Below are 21,108 nucleotides of genomic sequence, written 5' to 3' on the forward strand. Positions count from 1 at the left end.
TTAGGGTTCATGAAAAACTTCCCAAATGAGGGACTGGAGAGATCTGGCTTGCAATATGAGTGATGACACAACAAAAATATATATTTTATATATAATCATTTGGATTTTTGCACCATAAGCCTCCCAATTAAGCTGTCTTTTTCACACTAGGCTACATGAAGGGCTGGAAGAAAATACCAGGCCGCCAGTTGAATAGCCCGGCAGTGGCTAGATACCCGATAGGACCATATGACAATACTGGATGGTTTAAATAGGGTGGCTGAAGAAGAGCTGAATAAAGTTGTGAAGTTGTGTAATAGATGATTAGAAAACAGTCAAATACAGTTAAAAGTAAAGGTTTCTTTAACTCTTGCTGCATGACTTGGGAGGTTCTTCTCACCTCCCAAAAACATCCAAGTAGATGGATTGGCAACTTGGTGTGTGTGTGGGGGGGGGATTCCTGGGATTTATCCCCTCTCCTACTCACTGTTCTTGGAATCTCACTCACTGTTACAGCAGCCAAGAGTAATTCTTTTTTATATATTTGCATTTTATTACTCTTGGCTGCTGTAACAGTGAAATTTCCCCATTGTGGGTCGAATAAAGGTATATCTTATGCTTTTAACTGGTATGTTTTTTCATTCCTTCATGTATTCATTTATTCATTCGTTCATTCATTCATTCACCTCATGAGGTTATCGATCCTGTTCAGAATTTTAATGGATTCAAAGAACAGTGAGTAGGAGAGGGGATAAATCCCAGGAATCCCCCACACACACCAAGTGGCCAATCCATCTACCTGGATGTTTTTGGGAGGTGAGAAGAAACCAGAGAACATGGAGAAAACAGGAGAACAGACAAATCTCTACAGACAGTAACCTGAGCTCAGGATTAAACATGACACTGTTAAAACCACTAGTGTATATCATTCATGTTAGTGTCTAGCAGAGGTGTTTTTTTTTTTTTTTTATTATTGGTCGGTTACTCAGATGTACATGAACATAGCGATACAGTCTCAAGTATACAATAAAAAGCAATTAAAAATGGACAATCAGGTGAAAAAGAGAGCACATTCAGGCCAATAACAAAATGCACACTGTAACACAGAGGATCAAGAGAGGTTGTTAATGTGGCACCAGAGAGGTGTCCATATCAGCCAAAAGTCATTAGACTTTTGGTGTATGTCATAAGTGGGTTTCTCAAGTGGAAGTAATATGGACATTTGGGACAGCCACATTTTAACAGAAGGTACCTGAGGAGAAGACCACAATAACAATATACATTTCTTTGCCAGGTACACCAGATTTAAAAACAGTTGTCTTGTGTGGAAGTCAAACACAGTCTCAATTCCACTATACAGTAGATACAATTCCAGTGAGAAACAAAATTTCAACTTAAGGAGCCTTTGTAAAAAATGATGTACTTTAGTCCAAAAAGAAAAGATTTTGTCACAATACCAGAAGCAGTGAAGGAATGTACCTTTGTGTTTCTTGCAATTAAAACAGAGATCAGAGGAGTCTTTGTAAATCTTTCTTAGACGAGAAGGTGTAAGGTAAACTCTGTTAAAAAATCTGTAGTTGAGTTCGTGAATCCCCAAAGATGTACATTTAGGGAACAAATTGTTACATATGGTGGACCAGTCCATATCGGCAATTCCGTGGCCCAGGTCTCTTTCCCACACTTTTTTCAAGCTCTCTAAGGAGGAAGTACACGTATCAACCAAAGCATTGTATATTTTAGATATTAACCCCTTAGAGAGATTGCTTTTTATTATAACCTGTTCTATGTCAGTAAGATCACGTCTCAGCTTACCATTGTCAGACAGAGGTTTTATGAAATGACGCAGCTGAAGGTATTTGAAAAAATGGGACTGTGGTATACTATATTGGTGCGATATTTCTTGGAAGGATTTTAATGCCTCGCCTGAGAAGAAACAAGATAATTGCGAGATCCCTAAGTTAGACCAGACTGAAAGGCCGATATTTTGCAGAGATATAGGGAAGTCAGGATTAAAAGCAATAGGTGAGAAAAGTGTGAGTTCAGCTGGAATCTTAAGATACAGTTTAATGTCTCTCCATGTCTGAAGGGTGTTCGAAATGGTGAAACTTGTTGAGGTACATTTAAGCTTTTTGGTATTTGCAATAAAAGGCAGAAATTTTATTGGGAGAGGAGCACAAGCCCTTGCTTCCAGATTAAGCCATCTAGAGTCAGTCCTTTCATTGTACCAACTAACCATATGCCTCACCTGTGCTGACCAGTAGTACAGACGAAAGTTCGGTAAGGCGACTCCTCCCTTATCCTTTGGTTTCATTAATTTGTTAAAACTAATTCGAGGCATCTTGTGGTTCCAGATGAATTTAGAAAAGTGCTTATTGATGTCTTTAAAGAAAACATTTGGTAAATGACATGGTAGGGATTGGAACAAATATAGAAACTTAGGTAGAATATTCATTCTGATCACGTTAATCCTGCCCAGAAAAGAAATGGGGAGTGTCCGCCAGGTGTTAAGGTCTTTTTTAATGGAATCCAGAAGAGGGGCATAATTCGTTCTAAATAAATCTGTAAATAGTGGTGTGATGAATATGCCAAGATATTTAAAACCAACAGTAGTTATTTTGAAGGGTGAGAGAGATGAAAGATCATTTGGAGCAGAAATTTTAAGGGAAAGCGCCATGGATTTTGACAAATTAATTTTATATCCAGATAAGCTACTATATTCTGAAATACACTTTAATATTGCTGGAACGGACTTCTCTGGTTCAGAAATATACAGCAGTACGTCATCTGCATATAAAGAAATCCGATGTTCCTCATCTCCCACCGTTATACCAGAAAGATGTTGGCACTGCCTTATAGATTCAGCCAGTGGTTCGATTACTAGGGCGAAAAGCAGGGGTGAAAGAGGACACCCCTGCTTCGTACCTCTTTCTATGACAAAGGGTTTTGAGATCAAACCATTCGTAGTGACTGTAGCTCGTGGATTAGTATAAAGCAATTTTATCAAATCGGTGAATTTAGGACCTAAATAAAATTTCTTGAGAGTGGCAAAAAGATTCCATTCGACTCTGTCGAAGGTTTTTTCCGCATCCAGGGAGATAATAAGGGCAGGGAGTTTACGTGCTTGTATTGAATCCATGATGTTCAAGAGTCGGCGAATATTATCTGTGCCAAAACGTGATTTTATGAATCCTGTCTGGTCCGGCTTAATGATATATGGCAATACTGTTTCAAGCCTGCGAGCAAGGACCTTAGCAAGTATTTTATAATCGGTATTCAGGAGACTTATTGGCCTGTAAGAGGCGCATTCTTGAAGGTCTTTTCCTTTTTTCGGAATTAAACAAACTGACGCCGTTTTCCACGACTCGGGGGCCACTCCATGGTCTAGTAAATCTTGAAGAGCGGGCATTAAGATAGGAGAGAGTTCAGGCCAAAACTTATTGTAAAACTCACAGGGGAATCCGTCAGGACCTGGAGATTTGTTGGCGGGCATAGATTGAATTGCACTGAAGATTTCTTCCGGTGACAGGGGTGAATCCAAAAATACTCTATCATCTTCGGAAATAGTCATAAGAGGGATACCGTCTAAAAATCTGGTAATATCAAATTGCTTAGCCGTGACTTGCGATTTATACAACGTTTTGTAGAAATCCCTGAATAAATCGTTAATCGAAGTAGCATTGTATGTGGTTGAGCCATCCGGGGACTTCATTGACTTAATTGTTCTTTCACTTTGTGTTTTTTTTATTTGGTGGGCCAGTAATCTGTTAGGTTTATTTGCATATTCATAATATTTTTGCTTAGAAAGGAATATAAGCTTTTTAATATGGTTTGTGTGATCCAGATTAAGTTCAGCTCTGACTCGACATAGTTGGGCCCAATTTGTCTGAGTAGGGACTGTACTGTGTAGACACTCCAATCTTTTTACTTCCTTTTCAAGGTTCTGTCTTTTTTTGGACCAAGCCTGTCTGCGTGCCGAATTATAAGATATAATATGCCCTCTAATTGTAGCCTTCGCAGCGTCCCAAATAGTTGCAGATGATACAGGTGAATTCTCATTGTCTGTCCAATAGTTTTTTTAATCTGTCCCTAACCAATTCACAAAATGCCAAATCGTTCAACGTGGAGGAATTTAATCTCCAGACCTTTGTAGTCCTGTGTTCGCATAGCATCATATCCAGCTGGACTGGAGCATGATCGGACAGAATGATTGGACCAATTTGGCAAGCAGACACTGCGTGAAGATATTGGGTATGAATCAGAATGTAGTCTAATCTTGAATAGGATCCGTGGGGGTTAGAGTAAAAAGTGTATTCTTTACTCCCCCTGTTAAATTCTCGCCAGACATCGATAATGCCAGACTCATTGCAAAGTTCTCTAAGGACCAGGGATGATCTAAGATTAGTGGCTGAGTCTGAAGTAGACTTATCCATTTTTTGGTCCATAACACAGTTAAAATCACCGGCGCAGACTCCCAAGCCCTTACAGTACTGGTTAAACAAAAGTATGGTTTTAGACATGAATTCAGGTGAGTCTTCATTCGGAGCGTAAACATTCAGTATGACAATAGGTTGACCATACGCCGTACCTGTAATTAAAACATATCTTCCGTCCGGGTCGGTAATCTGTTGGTCTAAAATAAAGGGGAAGTGTTTACTAATTAAAATAATTGTGCCCCTCTTCCTGGTGTTTGCTTTACAGGATGAAAAAAATATCTGTCCTACCCAATCTTGTTTTAGTTTTAAATGTTCTGAATCAGATAAATGTGTCTCTTGAAGCATGGCAATTGTAGTTTTCTGCTTTTTAAGATAGGTTAGTATCTTTCTCCTCTTAATCACATGTCCTAGCCCTTTAACATTCCATGTGACAAACCTGGCTGTATTGTGCGTAGTCATAGAATAACCAAAAGAACTAAAAACTGAACACTTAAGACTGTATTAAATCTGAAACATGTGTAGAACCGACCAAGGAAGTTTTTGCATTTATATACACAAAACAAAACACACAGAACCCCAAACCCCCTCCCCCCGCCCTCCAGCCTCGTCCCCAAACGACGAGGCACAGCTATAGAAATGAAACTGTACGCAACTGGTACCGAGCCTAGGATAATGATACCCCATACCCAGTATTGATACAGAGTGGTGCCCATAGGGGGTGCGCGGGCGCTAAAGACCGGTTCCCATCTCCGAAGTTCGTGACCTCACCAAAAGCGATCTTCTTGTAGTTATTATAAAATAAAGATGTCAGTAAGATAAAGAAAATAACAAAATAACTTATAAAATAACTTCAAAATAAGTGATCCCTGGGTTACTAAAAGTCAATACAATAAAATACTCGAGCGTGCTGATAAACAAGTTTCAGCTTAATAAACTTATGCCTATGTTGCAGTATCCGAACAGTACTTATCCTCTAAAGCCTTCAGAAATTCTGTGACGTCCGCTGGGGAGAAAAAAAGATGCAACTGTGTTCCGTGAAGGCAGCGAAGTTTAGCAGGATAAGCGAAGCCTCTGAACATATCGCGAGCGGACAGCGTTCTCCTAACATCATCGAATTCCCGACGTTTCCTCAGCACTTCAGCAGATACATCCTGAAAGAAACGCAGCTGCGACCCTTCATGGCTGATGTTGCGTTTTTTCCGCGCTGCTTGCAGTATTATCTCCTTATCCGCGTAACGTAAGAAGCGAACCAGAACACTTCGTGGAGCGCGGTTTGCTTCCGAGGCAGAGCCGAGAGATCTATGAGCTCTTTCGATCTCAAAATGTGGATCGGCTGTGAGGTCCAGCCACTTCGGCAACATTCTGGTAAGAAACTGCGCGATAGGTTCAGAGCCCTCAGCCTTCTCAGGGAGGCCGACGACTCTCAAGTTTTTGCGCCTGCCCCGGTTCTCCAGGTCGTCTACTTTAGCTCGGAGTAATGCTAATTCTTTGTCTTGAGATGTGATTTTTCTCTCATGTGTTAGCATACTCTCCTCAGCGGTGGAGATTCTCGCTTCAGCCTCGGTCAAACGCGACTCATTTGACGCCACTCTGCCGGATAAGTTAGAAAGGGCTTCCTGTATTGAGGTAACTGAGGTAGAGATATTGTCCAAACGGTTGTCAATTGTACTTAGTCTACCGTCAATATTGCCCAGACAGGTTCCCAGCGAGCGAATTTCGGCCAACATGGCATCCATTGGGTCTGACGAGGCCTCCTCCGTCTCAGCTGGTTTTTTCTTAACGCTTCTGGAGGGCCGGGAGGACGTGAAAAGTGGAAAATCACGCGTTTCTTCGTTCTTCGACATTAATGTTCGATGATGGTACAACACACTTCGAGCATAAAAAGGATTAACCAAAGGTAAATAAAAAAAGAAAAGGGAACCAGCACAGAGCTACCGAATTAAGCGGCCATCTTCAGCGAGGTCCCACTAGCGCCCCCCTAGCAGAGGTTTTACATCTTTTAGTGAGGATGAAGGAAAATGGAAGAATTCCAAAATCAAAGCAATGACACTGAGTGCATTTAAAAATCAGCAAGGTTCATGTTTCTGCTTAAGTGAAAATGCATGTGAAAAAAAAAACAGTAAAACATCACACCAGTGATGAATATCATACTCTTCAACACCCAATAAAGTACGCATAACACAAACTAGCAAAACTTTCCATAGCCAGATTTAATGCCAGGACATGAACTGTTGAATGATGCTGTCTGTTACTGGCAGCCATACGGCTTACAGTAATCAACACAAGTATTACTGAATAATCCACCAAAGTATGTTTAGTAGAGCAGGACAGTTCAGTAGTTTCCAGAAAGCCCTCCACATCTGTGCCACTGTTTTACCCTCACCTCTGCACATAATACACTTCCAAAACAGAGCTAGAAATACAGCCCCAGTTTACTTTAGGATCAGCTGCAAAAGGTGAGTAGAAGTTTATCAAATATCCAAGAGCAGAAAAAGTGTAAAAAAGAGGTGTTTGAGCTTCTGTTTGTATAAGTACTTGAACAAGACCAGATGTGCTTCGTACAGCATGTGGTACTGTTCTACTGCTTATCTAGCTTAGGTGTGTAAATATGGCAAGCGCTAAACCAACAAGAAAATTGGCTGCTATGGCTGCTACGATGCACAAATTAGTTACTGCTTTAATGAATCCAACGAATCTGATTCTTACATCAGTGACCCCGAAGTTTGACACAACCAGACCTTCAACCAGACCTTCAAACTAAGTATGGACTCCATAGCAGCTTTCATTGGCCAAGGACCACCCAACAGGGTGTGTATATTTAATAATAATAATAATAATAATAACAATAATGCATCTGACTAACATGTAAAGCATCCAATCACAGTTCGATTTGTTCAGCATCATGTTTACGGGCATGAAAATAAATGTTCCTACAAAAACAGACCGGCGTGCAACCATAAACTGTTCATTTAGGAAAATCATGCAAATTAATGTCTATATAATGAACTTCAGATAATTAGCAAAATCCAGCATTTAGCTGATTCTCATTGCACTCATCACAGCTATAAACATGACAGATTCCTTCTTCCATGAGGGAAGCAGAGCGTCACGGAAGCTTTGTTTCCAGGCGGACCATGCGGCACATGTGCCTCCCAGATGTCTTCAATAATAAAAACCAATCAGATGATGACTATAGAATACATTTTATATGCCATAATCAGACTTTCATTCAACAGTTGATTGATATGCATGACGTCTGAGGCTGAATTGAGACTAATGACCATGTACCGTATGGTGCATATGTAGAAGAAGCCTTTATTTTATCGCAAAAACAGAACAGCACAGTGGCAGCTTGGCAGTGCTGGGGCTTGAACACCGATCCTCTGATCAACAACCTTAGCGTATTTTATATTAACAGTAGAAGTAGATTGTTTTTATACCCCAAAAGATGGTGGAGACTTCATGTTTTCAGGTTACTAGGTTACTAGGAGATGTATCTGTCTGTCCATCCATCGAAATTTCTTGTTAGGGCAATAAGACAGGAACAAGCAGTTGAATGTTTGTAAAATTTATTTGAAATGATCAAATTAACTGATGAACTGATAAGATTTTGAAATTAATCCAACCAGGGTCAAGATCATACCAAGGCCAAATGTCAGAAGTTTCCTTTCTGTATGAAATATATCATTCCAGGCTTGCAAATAAATGATGCATCCCCGTTGACGCTTTTGCCATCGCGTTATTCTTGTTAATTTTGTGGGAAGAAACAATAACATCACCACCCATCATAATAAAATAAATTCTAAAGTAGAGATGTGCTTTCAGATGTGTTTTGTGCCAGATTGTAGATTCATGCAGCATATTATTGGGTCTAATTTATCTAAAGCGGCTACGCTGACACATCCATTACATGTCATTAGAAGTGATTAAGAAAGCGTATGTGAAATACAAAAGCAGGTGTAAGAAACACAAACATAGTGGATTACTTTCTTGATCAAGGACAAACTGCAAAAGCCGCTAAAAATGCTGAAAGACCGTTGGCGTAATTAACAAAACACAATTAAAGAGGGCAAAGGACAGCATTTTTCATCCATAATTTGCTGTCAATCAAGTGTCATAACCCACGTGTACTCTTCAATATAATCAACTCTGTTCTTAATGCCCCACAGTCTGCCGGAAGCTTCTTCTGAGTTGTGTAATAACTTATATATAATCATAAAAGAGCCCTTATCCCTCCTACTGTAACTGACTCCTCTGTCTCTGTTCCGTGCTGTGTAGTTTTTAAATTGCTTTCAACCGGTAATGATGTCATAATTAGAGGATGTGGTGAGTCATATTAACCCTTCAGGTTCCCCCTGTGATGCTGTTCCCCCGATTGTTTAAAGAGGTTTGTATAGGGAAATTGGTCCTCAGTATCGTTAATAACAGCTTGTATTCTGGTGTGATTCCTATTGATTTTAAACATGCAGTAGTACAACCATATATTAAGAAACCTGACCTAGACCACTCTTTACTAGCTAACTTTAGATCTACTGACTGCCCTTTCTTCCTGAGGTCTTATAAAAAAATTGTCTATACACAACTGAAATCATTTCTGGATGAAAATGACATCCTAGAGGTTTTCCAGTCTGGCTTTAAAACTCTGCATAGCACAGAGTCAGCCTTGTTAAGGGTTTTTAATGACATTCTCATTGCTTCTGATGCTGGCAATTTTGTCATCCTCGTCCTGCTGACCTAACAGCTGCCTTTGATTCAGCTGACCATCGAAATTTAATACCTCGTCTAGGTCAACATGTGGGTGTCCGTGCCCCTGTTTTAGAGTGGTTCAGTCCTACTTAACAAATAGGACGTTTTCTGTGGGTCTAGGTGGTCTAGATTCCTCCACTTCTCCCATGTCCTACGGGGTTCCACAGGGCTCAGCTCTTGGGCCGTTACTCTTTTCGCTTTATCTGCTTCCCCTGGGATCCATCCTTAGACACCATGGGGTTTTCTTCCACTGTTATGCAGATGATACCCAAATCTACATACCTGTAAAGTGAAAGGAGGGTCCCTCCATTGCACATCACCTTTCATGTCTTGATGGCATTAAAGCTTGGATGGCAGTGAATGTTCTCCATTTTATTTATAACAAGACAGAGGTGATATTGTTTGGCCCAAGTGGCTCCTGTAAGTCTCCCCCTGTTGACCTGGGTCCTTTGGTATCCTTTGGTATGTTATATATCCTATGTGGTATCTAATTTAGGCTTTAAAATGGATGTTGATCTTAAATTGGATAGCCAAATTAGTGCAGTGGTGAAGTCCAGCTTTTTTCAACGAAGGCGCCTGGCAAAAATAAAACCTTGTGTCCAGGCAACAATTTGAGATGGTAATCCATGGCTTTATTACATCTCGACTGGATTACTGTAACACACTCTATATTGGTCTTAGCCAGTCTTCTCTGTCTCGCCTTCAATTGTTCCAAGATGCTGCTGCGCATCTTTTGGTTCTACGAAATTTGACCATATAACACCAATTTTGGCCTCACTTCACTGGCTTCCGGTGTTTTATAGGGTTCAGTTTAAAGTGATTTTAATTATTTTTAAATCTTTAAATGGTCAGACCCCGACATACCTTACGGAACTGCTTCACCGCTACAGTCGTGCCCGTTCACTTACTGTAGGTCAGCTGATCAACTGCTTATTGACAACAAAAGGTTAAAGAGGAAGCTTAGAGTAGACCGTGCCTTCTCTGTTGCTGCTCCTAGGCTATGGAACAACTTGCCTCTGTACATCAGACAGGCACCCACTGTTTCCTTATTTAAAAACCGATTGAAAACGCATGTCTACTCCCTGGTTTTTGTTTAATTCTGAATTATTGCTGTTATTATTTTATTTTGTTACTATTTAATTATCTGTATTTTATGATGTACAGCAATTTTTGTTCAGCTTTGGCTTTTTTGTTTTAAAAGTGCTTTATAAATAAATTATTATTATTATTATTATCCATTTCTTAATTTTTTTTCTAGCTTTGAAGGAGAGACTAGAAGTAAATGTATAAGCTGTGCATTGTGTTACACAAAGGGATAATCTGCAGAACCGAGAGAATCCACAGACGTTTTGTGTTTCTTGGTCTAAAGCAAGAGGTGGTTTATAGTAGGCATATACAAGGGAAATATGGTATGATTGCTGACTTCAAAACAAGTGTGAAAATTAGGAATCAGAATCAGAGCCTATTGTGTGTTCATGTGTTTTGTCTCTATATGATGTAACCCTAAGCTTAAAGCTTCAACCATAAAAGGGATACTAATGCTAACAAGAAGTTACTAATAAACATGTGATAGGATCTAAAGAAGAAGGAGATGCTACATTGCAATCTGAGAAAGATACTCACGTGAGGAGGGAGCGAGGAGGGAAAATAAAAGCACCCTCGGTGATCCGATCAAGGAGATTAAGTGGAATTCTCTGGATCTGCTCGCAGTTTAGCATGATGAAATCGTATTTGCAGATGAGGAGAGACTTCTCAGTGATCAACACCAATCGCTCTTTTTCATTGTTCCAGTGATCAATCCTGGGGAACAAAGAAACATATAGAACACATTCATTCATTCATTCATTTTCTACCGCTTATCCGAACTACCTCGGGTCACGGGGAGCCTCAGGCGTCTCAGGCGTCATCGGGCATCAAGGCAGGATACACCCTGGACGGAGTGCCAACCCATCGCAGGGCACACAAACACACTCTCATTCACTTACGCAATCACACACTACGGACAATTTTCCAGAGATGCCAATCAACCTACCATGCATGTCTTTGGACCGGGGGAGGAAACCGGAGTACCCGAAGGAAACCCCCGAGGCACGGGGAGAACATGCAAACTCCACACACACAAGCCGGAGGCGGGAATCGAACCCCCAACCCTGGAGGTGTGAGGCAAATGTGCTAACCACTAATATATAATACATATTTAAGTTAATTTAATAGAAAAAATTTACAAAAAAAACTCGAGTACTCTCTTTAGTAATGTGATGTGATGGTCTTTACTGGTCTTCACACATCCAAAATTCTTCATCAAAATATGAAGACACTGAGGGAAAAAAGTTAAATTAAAAAATGACAGATTAGGGATGAAGGTGTCAGTGACAGCACTGGGAGTATGAAACCCTGTGACAGATGAGTAGTGTTTCAATCTATTCAGATTTCTGGGATTACTGAGCATATATTTGCTGAACACATCTTCAGGAAACTTCGGGATAAATTCAGTGCAAACAGAGTAATTACATCTCAAACTGTGACACAAAGAAAACTAAGCCACTGCACATCAAGACTGAATAAAATACACAGTTGAAAACAATGTTATCATAGGAAAGCACACAGATGACCACTGTGTGATTCTTAGAAATTTGGACCATCTGATGCTGTGGGTTTTCCCTGGGAATTTTAACATGACTGCTCAAGAGGTTTACATGAAACTATAATCCAGCAGTGGTGTATTCTGACAGTAAGTTATTTTGAGGTAAGACAAATGTACAAAACCTCTCAATTATGTACATACTCTAAAAGCTTCAATATTTCATGACATGCCTTCAGGAAAACCTCATCAAATATTTACGGTGCATTTTTAGTTCTCTGAACACAAAAGTAAGAGTTCAGAAGATGAAACACTGATACATAAACCCTGGATGTGACTGAACTTTGTGAAACAACGATAAAGTTAAAAGAAGAAAAAAAATAGTGTGTTCTTGCCTCTTTTCCTTGCTGTCACAGCTATAAGCCGGAGAAGAGAAAATAAAAGAGAGTTTTCTAATAGAAATTAATTTCATCTTTTTATATTGGGGTGTGTGTTGACTCTAAAGGATGTCAGTGACTTGCTCTAGATCAGATGGATGTACAATGAGAGGAAGAGAACATGTGAGACACACATCTAAGTCTCATATTTGGCACCAGAATCTGATTCACTCTGGATGGGACGTTATACCGTTATACCTTTAACAAAGCCAAGCTATCTACCTTCATAGTTTTGGACAGTGAAAAGAAACTAAAGACCCTGGTGGAAATCTACATGAACACAGAAGAAGAATATGTGAAACTCCACACAGACAGTCACCAGATCTCAGGGTAGAATCAGTGAACCTGTCAAAACCCTCTGTGTCAACATGTCACTCGATTTCCTCATATATTACTATAATATTTTATTTACTGTTTTTTAGGAAATCACTAACGCATATCAAACGATATCCCCTAATGTCATACAAACGATGTTCCCTAATGGAAGTTGCCTCTTTTAGCAGCATACAGTAATGCTCCCTGACATATATTGCAAACACTGTGTGGGAATGATTTGAGGAACATGACAGTGAACATGAGCTCAATTTGGAACATGAGTTCCAAATTCTCAAAGACCTCAATCCGCTCGAGCATCTGTGGGATGTGCTGGACAAACAAGTCTGACCCATGCACCCAACTTACAGGATCTGTTGCTAAAATCTTGATGCCAGATACCCCAGCACACCTTCAGAGGTCTTGTGGAGTCCTTGCCTCAACGGGTCACAGCTGTTTTTCGGCTCAAGTAAGATGGTTTTAATGTTAAGGCTGATAGGTGTGTGTGTGTATCTATTGGGCTGAGAAAAATGCAATATATTATTCATACTCATGTGGCAAGCTCTTAAAAGAATTTCCTGAAAGCTTGTGTCCAGTGATAGAAGCTGACATCCGCCTGCACATTTAGCAGAACCTCCCTCAGCAGCTCTGCTTTACTGTATATTTCCCTTTAATAATTTCCTGCACATCTGCATTATGTACAGAAACGCATGACGGAATAATGAAATGTCAGCTGCAACCCTGCAGCTTGGAATATTGTATAAGATAAGTTCAATATTACTGCTTGGCGAGTGTGTTAGTTTTGCATTGTTGCCACATTATATGACACAGTTTGTGTGTGGGCTTGGAGAAATGTGTCAGAGGTTATTGGGTAAAAGGAAATCCTTAGCTTTAAAGTGTTCAGAATGATTTGTTTACCATTTCCATAGAGGCTTCCTCCTTGTCACATAGTCACCTGCACAAGTTTAAAAAGATGATGCAATCGCTATATCTGGATTTGCAAGAATAACACAGTCTCTAAAGTACACTGGGCGGTTTAAAGTCATAAGGTTTATACTTTCTGTACTTCATTTAGCATGACGAATTCTTATGAAAATTTTCCAACAAAGGTGTCACCAAACCAACCTCAATGAAGGGGTTCTAGATAACATACATAAAATACTGAACAGGAAGTTCTTTCACAACAGTTAACGGTGTCTTTCAAATAGGAACATGGGTGCAATTGAACAATCTTATTGTGAATAACTACAGCAGATAAACTCTTAACTAGCACCTAATACCATACTGCAAAAAGCATACTGATGATCTACGCACTAAAATTCCAATCGGTTAAAGGCAAACCAATAAAACTGTGAAGCAGTATACCAGGGTGTGGTGGCATACATACTGAGCATAGAGTATACAAAACTCATATTTTATAATGTCTGGTTTTGCTTGTTTTATTAATAATAACAAAAAAAGAACATACTCAACCAGCAGCCAAACGTTCAGGACAGGACCGTCCACCTTCTGGTCTACCAGCGATTTGACGTCTTCAATTGCATTGTCTAGAGTCCCAGGCTAAACCAATAAACCAAAAGCAAATATCATCAGTCAATGAGGTGAGAAGGTGTACTTGGGAATTAGGACCACCCTATTAGGCCTGTTCACTGATAAGCTGTTACTGTTAATGCTTCTAATATTTCATGAAAATTAGGATTGTCTATGGGACACAAAACATTATACTAGGATAAACAACACAAACTCACTTCATGCATAACTAACTGAATATTAGATTTTAAATAAATAATTAATACAGGACATTATTCTTGTGTAATTATGTACGGGGTTTGATAAATCACTTTTTTGTGCATAATTGTGTGTTTTTGTGACAAAAAAGCTGAACAGAAACCTGGGAGGTGTTGAATTTGAAATTGCTGTGCATATATATATTTTTTTTTTTACTTCAGACAGTTCTGTTACTGCAACAAGGCTGTGAACAATGTCTGGGTTAGTTGCCAGGCAAACAGGATTTGATTACCAAATTCTGCGAGGTCAATGTGGAGAAACACCAGGTAGCTAGATGTAGGTTGGAGTGTGTGTGTGAAAGAGTGTGTGTGTGTGTGTGTGTGTGTGCGAGAACGATAAAGGAAGGAAGGTAAGCTCTTTGGATTTACAGACACATGACTAACTATGTTTACTATGGGTGGGTAGCGGATCACTTCATTGTTAGACCTGAGGGAACTTTACCTAAACAACACACATCAAGCTTTGTTTTACTGATCTCCTGCAAAAAATTGCACAGTTTGAAATTTTATCTAATAAACAAGATCCTTTATATTACCCGAAGGACAAAGAATCTCTTGAGCTTGAACTGGTTCACTGCTGTGGTCCACCTTTGTCCTGGATCTGCATTGGTGGTTGTAGTGCTGGATGCTGGTGGCAATGTCTTCTCTTCAGTCTCAGTGCTGTGAGTGACAGCTGAAGACGGGGCACTGGGGTTGGACTGAAGGTCCTCGGGGACTGTGTTGGGTGAATCAGCTTCATGCTGCTCAAGCTTCACAGATTTAAATGTCTCCTCGTCTCTTTCTGACATTGCACTGCTTATTTACCCAAGGTGAGTCTGAAGATCTAAAAAAAAACTGGTATGGAAGTACACAGACAAAGAGGCAGAAAGAAAGAGACAGAGACAGACAGAGACAAAAAACAGAGATGGACAGATAGAGACAAACAGATGCACAGTAACAGACAGACAGGCACACACACACACACACACACACAGGAAGACAAATAGTAAGCTTGGTATTACATGGGCTCCAGTTGTAACATTTAAAACAAAACTTTCCAGCTGCCGACTTTTTTTTTTACATTTTTTAATAATTGTTCATATCTATTTTTCTTGTTTGTTCTTTAATGTTTTAGCATTTTTGTTTAAACACAACATTTCCTAGAGAAGCAGCTGCAATAAAGGAATTGTGTAATCCCTGCAAAAGCTTCAGAACTTCTGCACAAAGAACACACGGATTAAATAAGTGAAAGCTTTTCAAAGACCTCAATCCCATATTTTAACTAACAGAAAAATGAACAACATCTTCTTCCGGTGTTGTTCAGCAACACAATCTGTCACTTCTACACTGGGGGGAGTTAAACACGTTTAACTTCAAGATCTAGAATCAAAACGCAAGAGACTCGGTTCTGGTGAGTCTTTAAATAAAAACATAAAAAAGTAAACACTTACCGGCCTCTGGCTCGAGAAGTTTTATCGATACAACACAGTAACAAGTGCAATAGAGATTTCTCTTCCTTCTTCCGGGTTTAAGCAGTGGGCGTGACCAAATAAAGAAATACATGTCTGCCACAACTCTATATGTCTAGTTTGTAACTCTATATGTCTAGTTTGTAACTCTATATGTCTAGTCTGTAACTCTATATGTCTAGTCTATAACTATATATGTCTAGTCTATAACTCTATATGTCTAGTTTGTAACTCTATATGTCTAGTCTATAACTATATATGTCTAGTCTGTAACTCTATATGTCTAGTCAACTATATATGTCTAGTCTGTAACTCTATATGTCTAGTCAACTATATATGTCTAGTCTATAACTACAGTATATATGTCTAGTCTGTAACTCTATATTTCTAGTCAGCTCTATATGTCTAGTCTATAACTCTATATGTCTAGTCTGTAACTATATTTCTAGTCAACTCTATATGTCTAGTCTATAACTCTATATGTCTAGTCTATAACTCTATATGTCTAGTCTGTAACTCTATATGTCTAGTCTATAACTCTATATGTCTAGTCTATAACTCTATATGTCTAGTCTGTAACTCTATATGTCTAGTCTATAACTTTATATGTCTAGTCTATAACTCTATATGTTTAGTCTAGACTATATGCCTAGTCTATAACTATATATGTCTAGTCTGTAACTCTATATGTCTAGTCAACTCTATATGTCTAGTCTATAACTATATATGTCTAGTCTGTAACTCTATATGTCTAGTCAACTATATATGTCTAGTCTGTAACTCTATATGTCTAGTCAACTATATATGTCTAGTCTATAACTACAGTATATATGTCTAGTCTGTAACTCTATATTTCTAGTCAGCTCTATATGTCTAGTCTATAACTCTATATGTCTAGTCTGTAACTATATTTCTAGTCAACTCTATATGTCTAGTCTATAACTCTATATGTCTAGTCTATAACTCTACATGTCTAGTCTGTAACTCTATATGTCTAGTCTATAACTCTATATGTCTAGTCTATAACTCTATATGTCTAGTCTGTAACTCTATATGTCTAGTCTGTAACTCTATATGTCTAGTCTATAACTCTATATGTCTAGTCTATAACTCTATATGTCTAGTCTATAACTTTATATGTCTAGTCTATAACTCTATATGTTTAGTCTAGACTATATGCCTAGTCTATAACTCTATATGTCTAGTCTGTAACTCTATATGTCTAGTGTAGTCTATATGCCTAGTCTATAACTCTGTATGTCTAGTCTATAACTCTATATGTCTAGTCTATAACTCTACATGTCTAGTCTAGTCTATATGCCTAGTCTATAACTCTATATGTCTAGTCTAGTCTATATGTCTAGTCTATAACTCTATATTTCTAGTCAACTCTATATGTCTAGTCTATAACTCTATATGTCTAGTCTAGTCTATATGTCTAGTCTGTAACTATATATGTCTAGTCTGTAACTCCATATGTCTAGTCTATAACTATATGTATAGTCTATAACTCTATATTTCTAGTCAACTCTATATGTCTAGTCTATAACTCTATATGTCTAGTCTATAACATTATATGTCTAGTCTGTAACTCTATATGTCTAGTCTATAACTCTATATGTCTAGTCTATAACTCTACATGTCTAGTCTAGTCTATATGCCTAGTCTATAACTCTATATGTCTAGTCTATAACTCTATATGTCTAGTCTAGTCTATAGTATATGTCTAGTCTGTAACTATATGTCTAGTCAACTCTATATGTCAAGTCTAGTCTATATGTCTGGTCAGCTCTATATGTCTAGTCTGTAACGCACATACATATTCAAATATACAACCTTTTTAACATATTCAGTTCACCTAGCAGAGGTAGGACCCTTTTAGAGGGTAGGGCTCATTGGAGAACCTGGAGGAACCCTGCACAGACACAGCTTATGTCTGAGCAGGAAATCCTGGTGCTCTGAAGCAGCAACACATACAGTTTATGTGGGAGGTTAGTGCATGAAAATGTTACCAGATCTGTTTTATTTCTCTTTTTTTTCTAATTCAATTAGGTTTGCATACACATTTGTCTTACTCTCATACTTTAAAATAGGAAGCATGAATACGCTTATTTTGCCATTAACTGTGGTCACTTGTCTTGTCACTCTACATTATGGATGCACACTCTCACATATAGATAATATCAGTCACCCAGAGTGACATTTTGTCTATAAAACTGAGCATATCACACCCATACTCTTAAATGCGAACAAACTTATGTTGATTTTAAAATGAAACTCATAGTACATCAATGACCAATGAGATAAATCTGATCACCAGTAAATTCAATCCCCATCACATATATGATGGATTACATTTACTATTAAAAAGAAAAAGAAAAAAAAGGAAGAATCCGTGAAAGAGATCAGCCTCCACAGCCACTGGCCAGAAAATGGGGATATGGAACTTGAATGGTTAAGTCAAAATGCTTTTTAGACATGCTGGCTGCAATCACATTGCATTGGTTACTCCTATTTAACACCTTTGTTCCAGCACATTCATGCTTTTCTATAAATAAGCAAACCTTCACCTTGCAAAGAAATAGACTTTAGCTGTCAATCGACTGAGTGGGATGTTGTGGATTGTTCCACTAGAATTATGGCATATCCCTACTACATTAAATGGAAAGCTTTAATCTTTTAGGTGTCAGTTTCTATTCCTGCTAATCATCTGTGATGTGACACGTCCTACAGCTGTGTGAGAGAAAGAGCTATTCACACATACTGCATGGCTATTTAAAAAAAAACACCAAAGAATTGCGAATCCATCTCAATCAAAGGTATATTAAGCACTTCAGAATAAAGCTTCTTTTAAAAGGATTCTTCCTTCAGTGCCCACATATGATGCTTTCAGACACTATTTTCAGATGCTGCAAAGAGCTAATACCCTGAAAATCATCTTGTGGAAGGCTTGTTGGGCTTGTGCCCAGTCCGCAGGCACCTCTTATTAGTCTGTAAGCTTCAATACTCAATATTATGTTAATAGTGCTCTTTTGTGGCAAGGCTTCTAATACACTAATAGAGCAATCCATCAAACTGATGCAACTCATGGTTTTCTAGGAAGATGGCCTGACAAATCTTTTTTATGTCCCTACAGGATGTATACAATATGCACACCTGGATAAGGGACAAGGAACTGCTTTACACCCAGTAAACTAAAATGCCTTTGCATTTTATAATAATTCATCTCCAATTTTATAATCAAAATAAAATAGATTTAGGATGCATTGTCTCTCTGAGAAAAACTTTCATCTATAACAAAGGGTTACTCTACCCATAATTATCTGAAGAGGCTTTGTGGAGCTAAACCTAACTTTTTTTTTATCAGTGTACAGTACAGTGTTCTCATATGTGGTTAGATATATCCTCATATGTGGTTAGAGCTGTTTACAACATCTCAGCATGCATGGTCTCAATTACAGATTGATGCGAAAGTGCTTTTTTTCAGCTGCTCCCTGTTCGAGGGCACCACCATGGATCACATGGCATGTGTGTTAGATTTGGCATAGGTTTTATGCCAGATGCCCTTCCTGATGCAACCCTACCATTTTCTCCGGGCTTGGGACCGGCACTGAGAGTCAACTCTTCAGTGGCTGGGTTAGTGCCCTGCCTGGGGATCGAACCCACGCTGAGGCAATGAAAGCATGGGATCCTGCCGCTGGACCACCCTTACGCTACAGTTTAATTCAAAAAAGCTATTTTGTTATAAATCTTCTTGTAATACGTTATAGACAAATTACATATACTTATATAATAGTGTATAAATAGTTCATAAATTATCTTCATTATTATTATAGTTTCATTTGAGATGGCATAGTGCTGGAAGAAGTCACTTTGCTGTCTCATAGCTCCAGGGTTCAATCCTGATCTCAGGATACCTCTCGTGAGGATTTTCTGTCTATGTTCACCACATGTTTGTGTGGTTTCCTCCCTTTCAGTTACTGAAACTGGGTGACTGACTGACTTTCACTTATTTTGAACCACTGTGGCGTCAGTCAGCTGTATGATCTGGTCTTTATCAGCAATCATTTAAAGAATTTGGCAGGAAGGAATTAGTGTTGGGTCCATGGTGAACTCAGAATTTGTGCTGACCCATTAGTTCCTCAGGAGCTCTCAGTTGCATTGTTATAAACTGTTGTAGAAATGACATTGTTTACATTTCCATTATTTACTGTCCAGTGCCACCCAAATGAGGATGAGGTTCTTTTCTAAGCCTGGTTCCGTCCTGGATATATAGTATTTTAATTTTTAAATTCCTATTTTTAAATTAATTTTAAACTTTAATTGTATGTATTTATTTATTTTTATTCTTATTTTTATTCTTATTATTTTTTTCATCTGTTTTTATACTTCTGTAAAGCTGCTTTGAGTCAATGTGAATTGTTAAAAGCTCTACAATGCAAAAAAAATCAAATGCAACTCTAACATATTCAAATACCCAAAAGTCTTACACAATTATCACCACACTGGAGTTCAATTGTTAATCAATTGTTTTATTAAAACTATATATTTCTCAAACCGATACCAACTATAATAGCACTTAAAAGTTGCAAAACTAAAGAAACATCTCACTAATTGCAGAAGTCACAAAATAAACAGATTTGTTTACTTTTTCCTTGTAAAACAGGATAAAAATGTAATCCATTCATACATTCAACCAACTTTGTCCTGCTTTGTCCTTTTAAAGGTTACAACTGATGTGAAGTTTAGGACCATTGTAAGCATGGTAAGAATACACCCTAGATGAAACACCAGTCAAGCACAGGCCATTAGATGTAATCATTTTAACCCATGAGCTCAGGACTGTACCTGGGGAAACCAAGCAGTTTATTTTAAAGTGGCTCCTGTACAATAATTCTACAGCGTATCTATTTTAACTCACTGCACGCACATCTGAATAAGTATAATCAAAGCAGTGAAGCTGACGCTCACAGAAATGTTAATAATCCTGTTGTGCAGATGAAATATCGAGCCCCAGGGTATGTGTCAAAGATCATTCATTTGTGCAGAACCTCAATGAAAAAACTTTCTCAATTATGATTCACTTCTTCAGTTCATTATCAATCAATTGAAAATTACATTTTGCTAAGCTGTTCCATGCTTCTTTCCAGCTACAGTAGCAGACATCGGATAAATGAAAAACACTTTTCACAAATTAATTTTCTCTTAAAACTAAAGAACTTTGACTGAATTTTGACTGTATAAAATGTCAGGTCATTTTGACTATGCACATACTGTATCAATCAGTAAAACTGGATTAAGTATAGTAATGCCCTTACAGCCTTTTAGAATCATGATGAAGTAATAATAATGATATCTCTGCAGCTTTTCATTTGCCTTCTTTGA

The 21,108-nt window shown here is 38.4% G+C and overlaps 1 protein-coding gene across 1 annotated transcript in view; it reads right to left on the reverse strand.

Annotated features, from left to right (window-relative positions):
- Nucleotides 1–15,794, reverse strand: part of tprg1 (tumor protein p63 regulated 1) — a 33,303-nt gene extending 17,509 nt beyond the window's left edge. Inside the window, exons 1-4 of the mRNA XM_060867720.1 lie at nucleotides 15,706–15,794; nucleotides 14,812–15,109; nucleotides 13,957–14,048; nucleotides 10,782–10,958 (exon numbers count right to left, since the gene is read on the reverse strand). Of these exons, the coding sequence (XP_060723703.1) occupies nucleotides 10,782–10,958; nucleotides 13,957–14,048; nucleotides 14,812–15,063 (521 nt within the window). The 5' untranslated portion in view covers nucleotides 15,064–15,109; nucleotides 15,706–15,794. The remainder of the gene's footprint in view (nucleotides 1–10,781; nucleotides 10,959–13,956; nucleotides 14,049–14,811; nucleotides 15,110–15,705) is intronic.
- Between the last annotated feature and the right edge of the window lie 5,314 nt (nucleotides 15,795–21,108).

This window comes from Tachysurus vachellii, chromosome 4 (assembly GCF_030014155.1).
Source record: "Tachysurus vachellii isolate PV-2020 chromosome 4, HZAU_Pvac_v1, whole genome shotgun sequence".
NCBI classification, from domain to species: Eukaryota; Metazoa; Chordata; class Actinopteri; order Siluriformes; family Bagridae; genus Tachysurus; species Tachysurus vachellii.